At 48.8% G+C, this 14,541-nt stretch overlaps 1 protein-coding gene across 9 annotated transcripts in view; it reads left to right on the top strand.

Annotated features, from left to right (window-relative positions):
- Positions 1-14,541, top strand: part of ARVCF (ARVCF delta catenin family member) — a 370,319-nt gene that overhangs the window by 199,100 nt on the left and 156,678 nt on the right. For 8 of the 9 annotated variants that reach the window (XM_020996305.2, XM_078154469.1, XM_078154468.1 and 5 more), the window contains one exon: positions 7,796-7,897. The exons of the other annotated variant lie outside the window; for it this stretch is intronic. Coding sequence is in view for 1 of the 8 variants with exons in the window: in XM_020996308.2 (XP_020851967.1) it covers positions 7,796-7,897 (102 nt within the window). In the remaining 7 variants the exon portion in view is untranslated. The remainder of the gene's footprint in view (positions 1-7,795; positions 7,898-14,541) is intronic. 9 annotated transcript variants of the gene reach the window in all.

Raw genomic sequence — 14,541 nt, 5'->3', positions numbered from 1 at the left:
GGCTCCAGGACCTCCTCCATCTCAGGGCTGGGGTAACTTTCTCAGGACCCTCTGGGAGAACAGACCTTCAAGAGTGTGTCTGTGGAGTGGTCAGAGTTATTGCTTTCCTGCCCTCAGGGTCATGGTTAATCACCAAGCTGTGCCGGCAGTCTGGAACAGGTGATTAACTTTGTGCCAGGCAGGCAATCTCGCCCATCTCTCTCGCTGTCTGAGGCCTGCCCTGGTCATTGGCATCCTAGGCTCCTGCCTGGGCCAGGCTTTGGCCGCCGGCCACGGCAAGGACTGCAATGACACGGAGCCCTGGGGGAATGGCCACTTTCTCAGTGACCCTCCATCGAAGGCCACCTCCTGCCCGCTTTCAGTTTCATGGAGAAGGTCAGTGTGGCCTTGGGGCAGTGGGCAGGGGCAGCTCGTTCATTCGACAGCATTGCCTGGGTAAAGTGGTGGTTATTGGGTATGGGTACAGCCTCATCTGGGGGATGGGGGAGGGGGGATTAGGGCAGGGACAGATTGATGAATCCTTGCAGTAGAAAGTGAGACCCAGCTCCGACACTCAGACCCAGCTGTGAGTCCTTGGGCAGATCACTCAATTTCTCTGAAATCCATGTCATGGAGTAGTATGATCTTAGCTCTAGAGCTGGAGAGGATCTTAAGTTAAGTGACTTGCCCAGGGTCACTCAGCCAGTAAGTGTCTGAGGCCAGATTTGAGCTCTGGTCTTCCTAACTCCAGGCCCAACGCTCTATCCACTGCGCCTGGTAGCTACCTACTCTAATGGGGGGAAACAATACTTATGGAGGAGTGGTGACTGGGGAAGAGGGACGTTGGTCCATAGAGTTAGGGGATTGGGAGTGGGGCCATGGGAGGAGATTGACACAGCCCAACCAGGCACAGTGGCACAGAGGGTTTGATCGTGGCTCTGGTTCCGAGGCAGGGAGGAAAGCATCCATAGGGGCTGCCAGATGCTTGTCAAGGAGGCTCAGAATGAGGGGCCAGGAGTCACAGCTAAAAAGTAAGTCTCTGAGGCAGAAAAGGAGCTCAGGTCTTCCTGAACACTATGGGTTATACCAGCTGCCTTCATCTGTAAAATGGGGACAATAATAGACACTCTGGTGCAGAGGAAAAAGCACTCTTCCTTGAGTCAGAGGATCTGGATTCGAATCAAGCTGCTGACACTACCTATGTGGCCTTACACAAGTCCCCTCATCTCCCCGGGCCTCAGTTTCCCCATCTGTAAAATGAGAGGATTGGCCTCTTCCAGCTGGAGATCCTATGAGGATGGAATCTCAGCAGTCATTTCTCTAGTACCTAGTAATTAACGCACACTTATTGCTCGAGTGAGTGATTGATGTGACAATCCTGTCCATTCTGCAGTCCCAGGCTCACTACCAGCCATCATCTGGGACACCCTGGATCTAGGCAGAGATGCCCCTGCCACACTCTAGAACGCTAATCTGCCAGAGGAGTTGGGATCTCCTGTGGGAGGGCATTCCCTCCAGTGATTCAGATTGCAGCTCACCCTCCTCTCCACCATGTCTTTAAAACCTTAATGCCACATGATAAAAATTAAGGAGGTAGGGTGACACAGTGGGAGGAATACTGATTCTGGTGTCAGAGGCCCTGGGTTCAAATCCCACCTTTGACACTAACTGTATGACACCTGGGAAGTCACCTAACCTGTCTGGGCCTCAGTTTCCTCATCTGTAAAATGGAGGGCTGGTCTTCACGGCCTCTGAGGTCTCTTCCAGCTCTAGACCAGTGATCCCATGAATATGGAGTTTGCCAAATCGGCACTCGCTTCAGTGACCCCCTGTCAGCAGAGTAACGTCCAACCTCAGCACTGTGTGGATTGGCCGTGGAATTGGGAAGACTGAGGTTGGAATCTTTCCTCGGATGCTTACTAGCTTTTGGACCTTTGGAAAGCCCTTGCCTCAGTTTCCCCATCCACAAAATGGAGGCACTGGACTAACTCGAGTCCGTTCTAGCTTTGAATCTGTGAGCCCTGATCTGCCAGTAAGCCTTCCATGTGGGGTCCACCCACCACGCTGATAGCCTTCCTCTGGGGCTCCTGACATTGAGATGCCTGCAGAGCACTCAGGCCATCCCTCACGCCCGATACGTGACTGGCCAGCAATTTTTACACTGCTCTTAGTACGTAACAAATCCCAGCCGGATCATACCCACCATACCCTTTTCCTTGAGTGACCCTCACTGCACACTCTCTTCATTATTCTTACTATAAAATCCTGGCTTGGGCAGTCCCATCAGAAGCAGCCCCTCCAGCTTGGGCATGCTGGAGGCAGGGCTTTGAGCAGGGAGAATTTAAGATTTCCAATCTGCCGTCCTGAGATTTGTAATGAGCCGGACAGCCAATGAGCCATTCATCAAGGGAAGTAAATGAAATTCAATTTTGGCCTGTGATACTGAAAGATTCCTTTGGATTTGCACAAAAGGTGACCAAGGCCCCCTTCCAATTTAATTGAGGCTGGGGAACCTTTATGTCAGGCTATAAAAGTTAAATTACATTTCCCCTCTCTCTCCAGCAGACATTTTTCAGTCCAATCTCCCCGCTAAATAAAAGCCATTGGCAGCTGTGGGGAACAGCGGGAATCACTCACTATCATTGAAGACAAGGTGGTGAAGCCTCTGTGTGTAGAGGTCAGCTCGTTGTAGACTCTGGGTTTGTGGCAAGGTGACCTTCTGGACCCTCATCCCAACCTCAGAGGCCTTGAGGTGGCGGGGAAGGATGCAAGGTCTGAAGGCAGAGCGTTCCTGGATGGGTGACCTTGGACAGGTCACTTACCCCCTCTCTGGGATGCAGTTCACTCATCTGAAAAGTAAAGGGACCAGACTAATCGCTTTCTCAGCTTCAAACCTGGGAAATGTTGGAGAAACTGAGCCTCTGTTTCCTCATTCTTAAAAGTTGGGGGTGACGTGGAAGGAAGGGCCAGTGAAATGAGCTGTGGGACATGAATAGAATGTTGGAATGTAAGCTTTCTAAGAGCGTGTGTACCCCCTGCACCCAGCAAGTGCCTGGCACATAATAGGTGTTTTAAATAAGGGCTAATTGAGTTTTTTTCTCTTTTTGCCCATTGTTATAAAGGATGCTGTCCAGGAAAGGAAGAGTAGAGGAATGTGTTGAGAAATAGAATCCATGCAAAACAAAGGCGTCTGATCAAAATTTAAATTAAAACAGCTGAGACTGGGTTAGATCACGTCTGATGTCATTTTATGCCTGCAAATTCTATGATCCTGCAATGTGCGCTCTGTTGTAGTGATGGTGGCGGCAAGGGGTGTGAATATGCTGGCATGTAGATGAGTGAATAGTCCAGTGTGTGTGTGTGTGTGTGTGTGTGTGTGTGCGCGTGCACGCGTGTGTGTGTGTGCACACATGCACGTGTGTGGGTGTGTATGCATGTGTGTGTGTGTGTGTGTATGTGTGTGTGTGTGCATGTGTGTGTACACTGGGGGTATGGATGTAAGGATGATAAACATTTATCCTGTGCCTCGCAGAAGCAGCGTCTATCTGGGTGGGTGTGAACACACTCCTCAGCAGAATGAATGCCCCTGGCTAGTAGGGTGGGAAGACCACAGGCAGCTAGGTGACCCAGTATGGAGGACACGTTCAAATCTGGCCTCACTAGCTGTGTGACCTGGGTAAGCCACTGGCTGACTCAGTTTCCTCATCTGTAAAGTAGGGATCATTACAACCCAGCTCCCAGGGTTATTGTGAGAACCGAGTGTCCTAACAATTATAAAGTGCTGTGCGGAGATCTTGTGTGTGCCAATGGGAGGGTATGCCAGTGAATGCCCGGGGGCATAGAAGCCTGGAGCTATTGGGGGGGGCAGGGTGGAAGGTCTGGCTGGGTGGAGCTTCATTTGATACATGAACAATGACCCTCTTGGAATAACGTGGGTGAGATTTTTAGGCCCGTCGGCCTGGCTGATGCTTTAAAAGCCAGGCTGTGGTTGACAGCACATATGTATTTATCCGGACGTCTTCACTTCCCCTCTCATGTAATACTGGCGTACAATTTCCTGGCACCAACTGCTCATCCCTGGCGTCCATTGATGAACAGACCTGTCTCCACTCTCAAGGTCTCTGCTGGGGGGGGAGAGAGAAGCCATTTGTGGAGATGGCCAGGAAGCTCTCCCCCAGCCTTGGCCCACGGCCCATACCACTTTATCTCTCCCTTTGGTGAAGACGGCTAGGCTCGTTTGTGTGGTGGAGGGGGAAGAGCCCAGCACGTAAGAGATCTGGGAGCAGCCTTTGCTAATCCCCCTAGATATGTCTCCCTCTCTCTTCCTGCAGATTTTCCAAGCTGTGTCCCTCCAGGAGAATGCAAGCTTGGCAAGGGCTGGGATGCTTTGTTTCCATTTTTTCTAACCTTGGCACCAACACAGAGCCTGGGCACTGGGGAGGCAATTAATAAATTCTTGTTGGAGTGAATTGAGCTGGATTGCCCCTGTCGCTCCCCCTCTCAGGGTTTCAGTTTCCCGTGTGTACAGTGAAGGAATTGGACTGTGCGGTCACAGAGGTCCCTTACAGCTCTTCATTCTGTGGCTCAGTGATTCCTTCCTTCATTCTGAGTCCTACAGTCCTTCACTCGGTCTTGCACCATCTTCCCTAACTCTCTAAGTTCTGTGGATGGATGCATGGGTGATTGGGTGGATGGGAGTGATGTAGGTGGATGGATAATGAGATGATGTATGGATGGATGGATGGATGGATGGTTGGTTGTGGGGATGGATGGTTGGGTGGGCAAATGGATGGATAGATGGATGAATGAATAGATAGAGAAGGGGGTGGATGGATGGGGAGGTGATCTGGTAGACAGGTGATTGGATGGATGGATGTAGGTGATGATAATGTCTCCTGAGAGGTAGTGTAATATAATGGTTAAAGAGCTGGCATGGAGTTGTAACATCCTGTCTCTCTGACATTTCATATCTGGGTAACAATGGGCAAATTATTCTGCCTCTTAGCACCCCCAGACAACTCCCTAAGACCAAGTTTTAGATGAAGTGTCAGTTTGCCCCGGTGAAAGTAGTTTGCACTTTGGGACTTCCCATGTAAATGACACCTTAGGCTCGGTTCTCCATATCCTTACGGCGGTAGCTTTTCCGAAGTGCTTCCACATTCAAGGCTGACTCATTTTGGGGGGAGGGGTGCTTTGTGCATAGCACACAGGTCCTGGCATATGGTAGGTGGGGATCAAGGTAAATTGTTCTTGCTCCCATGTACCCCATTCATGGCCAGCACTTTTGAGATAAACAACAGGACCATGCCCTTTTTTCTAGGGCTTGAAAACTAATCCCGTAAGCCCTGTGTGCTACCAGGCAGCTCTCCAAGACTGTAACTGGCAGAGAAGGAAGTTGGTGCATGGAGTTTGCTTACGTGGGAATTCCCCATACCAATAAAATCATAGAACCGTCCCTATCCCTTGGTGGCTTCCTCATACCATCCCTGGGTCTTCCCGGGGTTGCATTTTATGTACATTTTACAAAGTAAGAAACTGAGAGGAGTGACTTATCTGAATCACTTCATCATATAAAGCACCTACTATGTGTCAGGTCCTGTCCTGGGCTCTGGGAATGCAAAGACAATGAATGAAACAATCCCTACTCATTACCTCTGAAGGGGAAAACAGTTGAGATATGCGTCCACGTAGCAAGTTGATGAAGGAGAATAAAAGTAAATGTCCACAAATTTGGTGGTTACCGGGTGGTTCGGACAGTTGGGAATCCAGAAGGGCCACACGTTGAAGGGGCTGCTCATGCTCCGACACGGAGGAGGAAGGGCTGCAGAGGTGGACTGGGGAGGGAACACACTGAGAAAGTAAAGGGGTTGAAAGAGACCACCTATGGGGGCCCTCTCATCCTGGGGTGGGAAGTGATCCTTGGAGCCAAACTGGGAGGATCAGAGCTTCCAAGCTGGAAGGGACCTTCGAGGCTGTTATCTTCAGTATTGGGCACACCACAGGCACTTGAGAAATGTTTGTTGATTGACTAGCCAGATGGGGGCTCCAGCTAGCCCATGGTCTGTGTTCTTCTTCCTTATTATCTTGTCAAATTTCATCCCACTCCCCGCTTGTCCTACCCTGCTACACCCCAGGCCAGTCTCCCCTGTTAGAATATGAGCTCCTTGAGGGCCGGAACCCTGGTTTTGCCTTTCTTTCCATCCCAAAAGCTTAGCATAGTGCCTGGCACACGGTAGGTATTTAATCAATGCTTGTTGACTTAATTCAGCACCCAGTGTGTCCAAAGCCTTGAGTTCTGTGCATAGGATGCAAAGATAGAGAGGTTCCTTCACCAGCCCGACAAATACCCAGTGACTTCCTCTTTGCCTTGCCCGAAATCTCCATGGCTGTACGTGAGCAAAGGGTGCGGAACCCCCGACGTCTGGGGCTAATTGCAAGGGCCAAGCTAGTATTTGCGGCAGATTGGGGAGCTGGACCAAGGATGGCATTCCCCAGCTCAGAAGGAGGTAGGCCTGCTTGGCCTGACGTCCAGCTGACCAGCTCCTTCTGGTCACAGCATGGGTAATCCACTTCCCATATGGTCAGTTCAGCCACTAGGTTCTGAGATCAGAAGAATTTGGCGGAAAGAGCCCTGGAAGCCCAGAGTCCTAGTCGCCGGGTCACCCTCAACCAAAGGAGAGGCCGAAATAGAGCGGAGCTCCTCAGAGGTCGGCCTGAGGGATCCTGGGGGTCCCGAGACCCTCATCAGGCAGTCTGAGAGATCAGAACTATTTTCATAATAATACTAGGGTGTTGTTTGCCAACTAAAACCCTCCTCCCTTTAATTTAATCAGAACAATAGATTGGGACAAATCGAAGAAGCAAAGCAGATAGGAGAGCCCAGCTGCCTTCTCTTAATCAGACACTGAAGGGGCTTGCAGAAGTCTCCCAAACAGCTTCTCTTCTCACCAATTTGTGTATGTTGGAAAATGTAGCTCTTTTTCATAGAATTTGTTATATACATGAGTGTGTAATGGGTCCTGGCTCTTCTAAAAGGAATGAATAAAGGGGCAGCTAGGTGTGGCAGTGGATAGAGCACCGGCCCTGGAGGTAGGAGGACCTAAGTTCAAAACCGGCCTCAGACACATAACACGTACTAGCTGTGTGACCCTGGGCAAGTCACTTAACCCCAAATGCCTAAAAAGAAAAAGAAAAAAAATAAAATACAAAGCGTCCTGAAACCAAAAAGTTTGAGAGCTGCTGGGCTAGAGATAATTTTAAAGGCCCTTCCCAACTTTGACATTCCTTGTTCTGAGGCCCCTCCCAGCCCTGACACCCCCTGTTCTCAGACCCCTCTCAGCCCTCAAATTCCCTGTTCTAAGGCCCCTCCCAGTCCTGACATTCTCTGTTCTGAGGCCCCTCCCAGCCCTGACATTCTCTGTTCTAAGACCCCTCCCAGCCCTCAAATCCCCTGTTCTAAGGCCCCTCCCAGTCCTGACATTCTCTGTTCTGAGGCCCCTCCCAGCCCTGATATCCCTTGTTCTGAGACCCTCTCAGCCCTCAAATTCCCTGTTCTAAGGCCCTCCTACCCCTGACATTCCCCCCACTACTCCCCCACCCCAGCCCTGACCCTCCAGGTCTTTGTCTGTCTGCAAAGACCAAAATTATTTACTTTCTCTGAGCTTCAGGACTGATCCCTGGATGGATGAGACAAGGCTGCTTTCTGAGCCTGTGGTTTCTTTTCTCCTACAAATTTCTTCCCTTAAGTAAACATGTCTGCTTCCCTTTTCCTGACTGAATGTGGGTTTTTTTTTTCCCTCTCCCTTCTCTTTGACAGAGCCTTCTATTGACCAGCCAAAAGTTCCCTGGATTGAAGTCCAGCGGAGGGAAATCATCGATTCTCCAACATCCCCTCGGAGGGGAAAGTAAATTGGGAAAGGTATTGTGTGCCTCTGGTTAATTACCCAGCATGGTCCCGGTCCAGCTCGGCCCCTCCCTTCCGTGGCTCAGGCCATGGACACCACAGTCATTCTCACTCCTCCTCTGCTGCCCCAGGCTCCAGACAACAGCTCCCCTGGAATTCATTAGTCTGTGCTACCAGGAGCACTGCAGTGGACGCCTGGGGTCCTTGCTGTTTTAACTCCAGGAGTAAACAAGCCCTCTCTGACCCAGGGAAGGTTTGGGGATGGGGGGGGCAGATTGAGGCAAGCTGCTTCCTCTGGCCTGAGAAAGCCCACCAGGCATTCGCATGTGGAGCCAGCCCCTGTTGGCTGCTCGAGGTGGGAGTGGGGGCTGGGGGTGTCAGTGGGAAACACCCAAACGGCCGCCCGTTTGAGGGCCAGATCCAGGGACGTAGGCATGGGCTGGGTGAAAGGATGAGGGCATCCTTACCTAGCACAAGGCCTGGGTTCTAGATTCTTACCATGTGTGTTGGTGGGGAACACGTAGGGGGAGTGTAGACAAATCCAATTTTAAAGTGTTTTGGGAAAATTCATTTTCTGTAATTGAAAACTGGGGGGTTCAAAGTCATGCTGAGACAGATGATGTGAGGACATGTTGGTAGAAGTGTTGCTTATAGCTTCTTGTGGGAAACTTGCCATAGTGTTATTTTTTTTTGGGGGGGGTGTCCCATGGTCTGGGAAAACCCTTACTGGAGAGACTCCCTCAGAGCTAGGGCCTTTACTAGCCAAATACCTTGAATGGAGCCAAGAAAAATGCAGCTCATTCCAAGAAATGTCTATTAAACACCTCCTCTGTTTGAGGTGTGAGAGTCCTTGGGGATGTGAAGAGATAATGAAGCGGGGCCTTCCCTCAGGAGGCTTCAATTCTATTGGGAGAACACAACATTGATCTTGGTACATGAATGGAATGGACGGGCACAGAATCATTTCAAGAGGGACGGTGCTAGTCTTTGAGGGCAGTGTTTGTAGAAAGAGCCACCTGGGCACCTGTCTGGAAGGGAACGAGGGATTCTGTAAGGGGGAGGTGGAACGGAGGCCCCCGGGAGTCAGAACCAGGTAGTCACCCTTCTGAATTCTTCTCTGAAGACAATGATATGAGATCGATGTTGAGCCTCCCAGGTGGCCATCTTGATATCATAATCCCTGCCCTGTGAATCACTGACCTCAAGAAAAGACAGCCTGGCACAGTGGCCAGAATCCTGAAGCTCCATGGAGCTGGAGGACCTGGCTTTGAATCTTGGCTCTGTGGTGTGACCTTGGACCAAGAGAGACAACTTGGTAGAGGGCCGAGAACCTGGGCTCAGTTCTCACCTCTGCCAGGGACTAGTTGTGTGACCTAATAGAAGTCATTCACCTTGCCCTTGGTTTCCCCGTTTGTAAAATGAGGGGTTGGAATAGGTGATCTCTAAGATTCCTTCCAGCTCAGTATTTAAGGTCAGGTGGACAATATGAGATGTCCAAATGTGGATATCCCCACGGAGGAGTGTGGTACCAGCATATGGGCCCGCATAATCTTCCCCCTTCCTCATGGTTAGCGGTGCTCTCTACCTCTTCCTCAAATTAGCATTCATATGCCTGTCTGTTTATACTTTATATCCCTTCAGTGGAATGTAAGCTTCTTGAGGGCAGGCACTGTATTTTTTGTTTCTTGCTTTTTTTCATTTTAGCTCTGTATCCCACATCTTTTTTTGTCTGGTCCCATGATTTCATTATTTTAGAGAACCTCCCTTGTGGAAACTCCCCTCCCCCAGCTTCAGGTCAGCAACTGTTCTGTAGCTTAGGGGGGTTCTTAGAGACACTGAGAAGTTGTCACTTGCCAAGGGTCCCTTAGGCAGTTATGTGTCCAAGGTGGCACTTGAATTTGAATCTTGACTTTTGCCTTGAAGTCCTGTTCTCTACTCACCATGGTAGGCTGCCTCTGGGGCCTTGTGAGAATAGGTGCTTAATCCCTGCCTTTTGGCCTGGCTTGGGCTGTGTGACCCTTGGACGTATCTCTGTGGTCAATGTCATCAGTGGCTGAGGCTGCCATTTCCATGTTCACAAGCATAGGCTACCCTGGCTGTGGTCTGAAATAGAGTTTACAGTTTTGAGCAAAGATTGGGAGGTTCCTTATAGGGGGATAGCCAAGGAAAATTTCTCCAGGTGGGAGATGGAGCGTGTTGTGTGTTGAACAGCCAGGAGGCCAGTATCATTGGCTTCCCTTGCTGCTCCACTTTGGCCACCCTCTCTTAAGGTGGAAGGCTCAGAACTGAGCACAGCAGTGAGCTGTCCAGGGCAGAGGGCGGTCATTACCTGAGATATGTCATAGGCCCTTTCTAATACCGCATGCCCTTTAGGAAGCTCAGACCCTGACAGATGAAAAGCAGAAGGAAAAGAGCCTCGTGGGAGGCTAGGAGGTCTGGGGAAGATCACACCATATGAATACCCTCCGGTCAGGGAATGAGTTTCCATGGAGCAGCCCAGGCAGGCTGGAGTTAGAAGCAAAGTCAAAGATGGGTCACCTGAGGTAGGGTTGGCAGGAAAGGAGGGAGGGAGGAGGGGTATTTAGAAGGAAAAGACCATCACTTTTTTAGGTGACAGTCAAGTCAAGTCAACAAGCCTTTATTAATTTTTTTTTTTGCTTTTAGGCAATTGTCAACAAGCCTTTATTAAGCACCTACTCTATACCATGCACTGTGCTAAGGACTGGAAATACAAACAAAAGTAGAAGACAGGCCCTGCCCTCGAAAAGCTCACAGTCTAGCTTGCAAACAATTATATGCAAACAAGCAGGAGACAGAATGAAATGGAGATAGTCTACAGAGGAAGGTTGCCATCCATGGGTAGTTCTGGCCCTAAAGGCAGCCAGGGTAACACAGTAGATAGAGCTCTGGGCCTGGAGTCAGAAAAACCTGAGTTCAAATCCCACCTCAGACATTTACTAGGGAAGTGACATAACCTCTATCTGCCTCAGTTACCTTAACTGTAAAATGGGGATAATAATAGCACTACCTCTCAGGGTTGTTGTGAGAACCCAATGAGATCCTGGCCTGGCACACAGTAGGTGCTTAATAAATGCCTATCTCCTTCCTTCCCCTTCTCTGGGTCTTAGAATCCCCAGCTTCCTTTAAGGCCCAGCTCAGTGTCTCCGGAGGCCTCTCCTGATTCCCCTTTCCAAGGGTTAGTGCCATCTCCCTCCTCAAATGATCTTGTACTTCTCAGCTTGTGTTGTATCGACCACCTCGTCCTCCGATAGAATGTAAGCTCTTTGGAGACGGGCACCATTTTATTTTTGCCTTTGTAACCCGTTATCGAGCCCAGTTCCTCGTGCATAGCAGGTGCTCATTGGTTCACGTCAAATCCAATGACTGATCCTGGCCGGAGCTGAGGCTGCAGGCCAGGGGGCGGTGGACAACAGGCAGAGACTCTGGGTGGGGAGCGTTTGTCACCCTCTTTTGGTCCAAGACAAGAGCAAGGCATCAGTCCACAGGCATGTGGGACAACTCAGATGTAAACAAGGGGTGAGTCAGGTCAGGGAGTGGAAGTGCAGATAAAGGAGACTTGGAACAGGCCAGAAAAATACAGCCGCGAGATATCCAGTATCCAGCAAACTCTCAGGTCCCTCACCATGCAACGTGAGCTCCTGGCCTTTCTACATTGTCGTTGCCTGCTGTGAGCTGATTCATTGATACGTCTCAATGGCCATTGAGGAGAGGCCAAGGTCAGGGCCTGGGGAAAGGTTTTATCTTTCTCCACTGTAGCCTGAAAAATGCTGTGTGTATCAGCAGGTGCTGACAATCACTCTCAGAGGGCAAGGTTGGGGCCCAAAGAAAAAGTCCTTAGGTTTTCTTGGCATAACATAAAAAATGCCACATAGCCTACCAGGGAAAGAGGTAAAAGAGACCCTAATGGCCAGTCTTCCTGTTTTCAGTTTATTGGGTTGTAGAATAAAGATTTAATCATGCTTTCCACTTTGGGGACGTTATTGCTGTGGTGATGGCCTTCCTAATGCCAAGAGTCATAATGTTGGTTCATATAGCAAAGCAGAATACCGCAGTGCCGCTAATAAACCTGCTCTCTGGCCTTCTGGTGTCCCCATTCAAGGTCTGGGTAATCTTACCCGCGGGCCTGTGCCCAAGAAGCATCTTGTCCAGTCCAGCCAAGTTGCTGGAGTCAGCTCTGCGAGTTTGAGGAAGGCCCAGAAAGCTTCATTATTTCATGAAGTCTTTCTTCAGGGGTGAGGGGATGGTTAGTAAATGGGTTTGTTTCCTTGCAACTGACACCCTTTCAGAGGAGGGATAGATTGATGGGGCTTGCACTTTCACACTAGCGTCCTTCACTACTACATTACTCCCCTACACACACGGGGGTTTCTTTCAGAAGGTGACCCGTGGATTCTTTCTATTGTCTTTGCCTTCTGGGGTCTAAAAGATCTTAGCAGTTGTCTTTTAAGATGTCTTGAAATACGATTTCTAGGCTCTTTTTGGGTCATAGCATTCAGGCAGTCTAATGATTCTTAAAATTTTTTTTTCTCCCTGAAATCTAATTTCAGGTCATTTTTGAAAGGTTACATTTTCTTCTAATTTTTTTCTCTCCTGAGTTTGTTTTTCTGAAATATATATATTTTTATTTCATTAAATATTTCCCAATTACATTTAAAACATTTTTTTGAGTTCCAAAGTCTCTTCTTCCTAACCCTCTCCCACCCCCAAGACAGGCGAACAGTATGATGTCAATTATACATGTGAAGTCACGTAAAACGTATTTCTATATTAGCCATGTTGCAAAAGAAACATACACAAAAACAAGTAACACAAAGAAAGTGAAAAACAATAGGCTTCGATCTGCACTCAGAATTGAAAAGTTCTCTCTCTGGAGATGGAGAGCATTTTTCATCCTGAGTCCTCTGGAATTGTCGTAGATCATTGTCTTGATCAGAGTAGCTAAATCTATCTTTTGACGTTGTTTTAATACCTACTATTTTCTTATGGAGTCATCGGCTTCTATTTGGTCTATTCTAATTTTTAGGGAGTATGCTGCTTGGCCAAGAGTTTGTATCTTTTGTTCCAAACTGTGAATTCTCTTAATTCTTTCTTCCATAGCTCTCATTTCTTTTCCAATATTTTTCCCTCAAGCACTCTCATTTCATTTATGAAACATTTTCAGTTCTTTTTAAAACTCTTGTTTTATTTCTTCCTGGAATTCTACTTGAAATGTGTCCAATCTGAATTTTTCTTTGAGGTTTTGCCACAGTTGTTTTGGAGTTGTTTATTGTCTTCTAGGTTTGTATCTTCAGCATCCTTGTCACCATAATAGCTTTTCCTGGTGGAATTTTTTGTTTGCTCATTCTTCCAGCTTACTTCCTGACTTTAGACTTGATGTTAGGGCTGGGTTCTATGTACTTCTGGAGGCAAGGTCTTGGCTGGAACTGCTGCTGCTTTCTTGGGGTAGGGAGTGCATTTCTATGGTGTCTTAAGGTTTGCAAATATTACCTCATTTGAGCCTCACAGCAACCCAGTGAGGCAAGTGGTGTTATTATCCCTATTTGACAGATGGGGAAACTGAGGCAGACAGCCAGAGGTTAAGTGAACTTTCCAAGGTCACCCTGCTAGTCAAGAGTCTGAGGCAGGATTCAGACTTGAGTTTTCCTGACTCTGTTCTGTGCTGTCTCCATGGACCAGCTAGGAGGCAACATATGATAGTGGAAACGTGGCTGGATGCATGACCTTGAACAAGACCCTTCCCCTCTCTGAACCCCAATCTCCTCCTCTGTAAAATGAGGGAGGTTAGACCAAATGATCCCTAACTCCCTGCCAGCCCCTGTTGGAGGATTTTTTATGACCCTAAACAGTCACTAGGTCAGCAAAGGTAGAAATCTCAGCAGGTAGGTCCTGAATAACAAACTTTGGGGGATTTGGTCATCCGGGCAGGTACCTCAGAATCATAGCTTGCTGCATCTGTAAGGGGCTTACCTGGTCTAATTCCATCTTTTTGAAAAAAAAAAAAAGGAAACCGAGGCCCTGGCATGCTTATTCAGTTGCCTAATGTCAACTGGCAAAGCTGGTATAGTGGCTCTGGGCCAGAAGCTTGTGGGAGTTACCAGGGTTTGTCCAGGGTTTCTAAGTAGACGTCAGAGCTTAGTGAATTCTGCAGCCTAGAAAGTGAGGTGCTGATAGATTTTTCTGCCAAAGTGGATGATTCACCCAAGGGAAGAACTCAGAGATAATGGATGTTCCTGACCCCACATTTCTATTTGGGGATCTCTCTTAGCTGCGTGCTCCCAGAATCTACCTTTCTGTCTGGAGATGGGCCGTTCCCCTGGGCAGTGCCTCCCTTGAAGGGCTGACCCAGAGGCCAAGAGTTCAGGGCCCTTTCTTCCAGAGAATGGATATTTCCTGAACCAGCTGCTTTCTGGAGAAAGAAGAGACTCCCTCACTTGGCCCCTGAGGCTCCAGAAGCCATGAAGGGCTCCCGTAGCTTGGGGAAGCAGGGCAGGAATGTGCCGCCACCTTCTCCTGAAAACTCTTATCGTGAGCAATTCAAAGAGTGCGGGTTCAGTAGCGCACACTGTTGCTTGTTCAGCAGCAACAAAATATGATTGTTTCCTGGGAGATGTTTATGGGCTGCTTGAATGCTTTATGTG

Source organism: Phascolarctos cinereus, unplaced genomic scaffold (assembly GCF_003287225.1).
Source record: "Phascolarctos cinereus isolate Bilbo 61053 unplaced genomic scaffold, phaCin_HiC Scaffold_4;HRSCAF=312, whole genome shotgun sequence".
In the NCBI taxonomy this organism is placed as follows: Eukaryota; Metazoa; Chordata; class Mammalia; order Diprotodontia; family Phascolarctidae; genus Phascolarctos; species Phascolarctos cinereus.
Note: the sequence above shows the minus strand (reverse complement) of the source record. Positions and strands in the feature narration are given on the sequence as shown.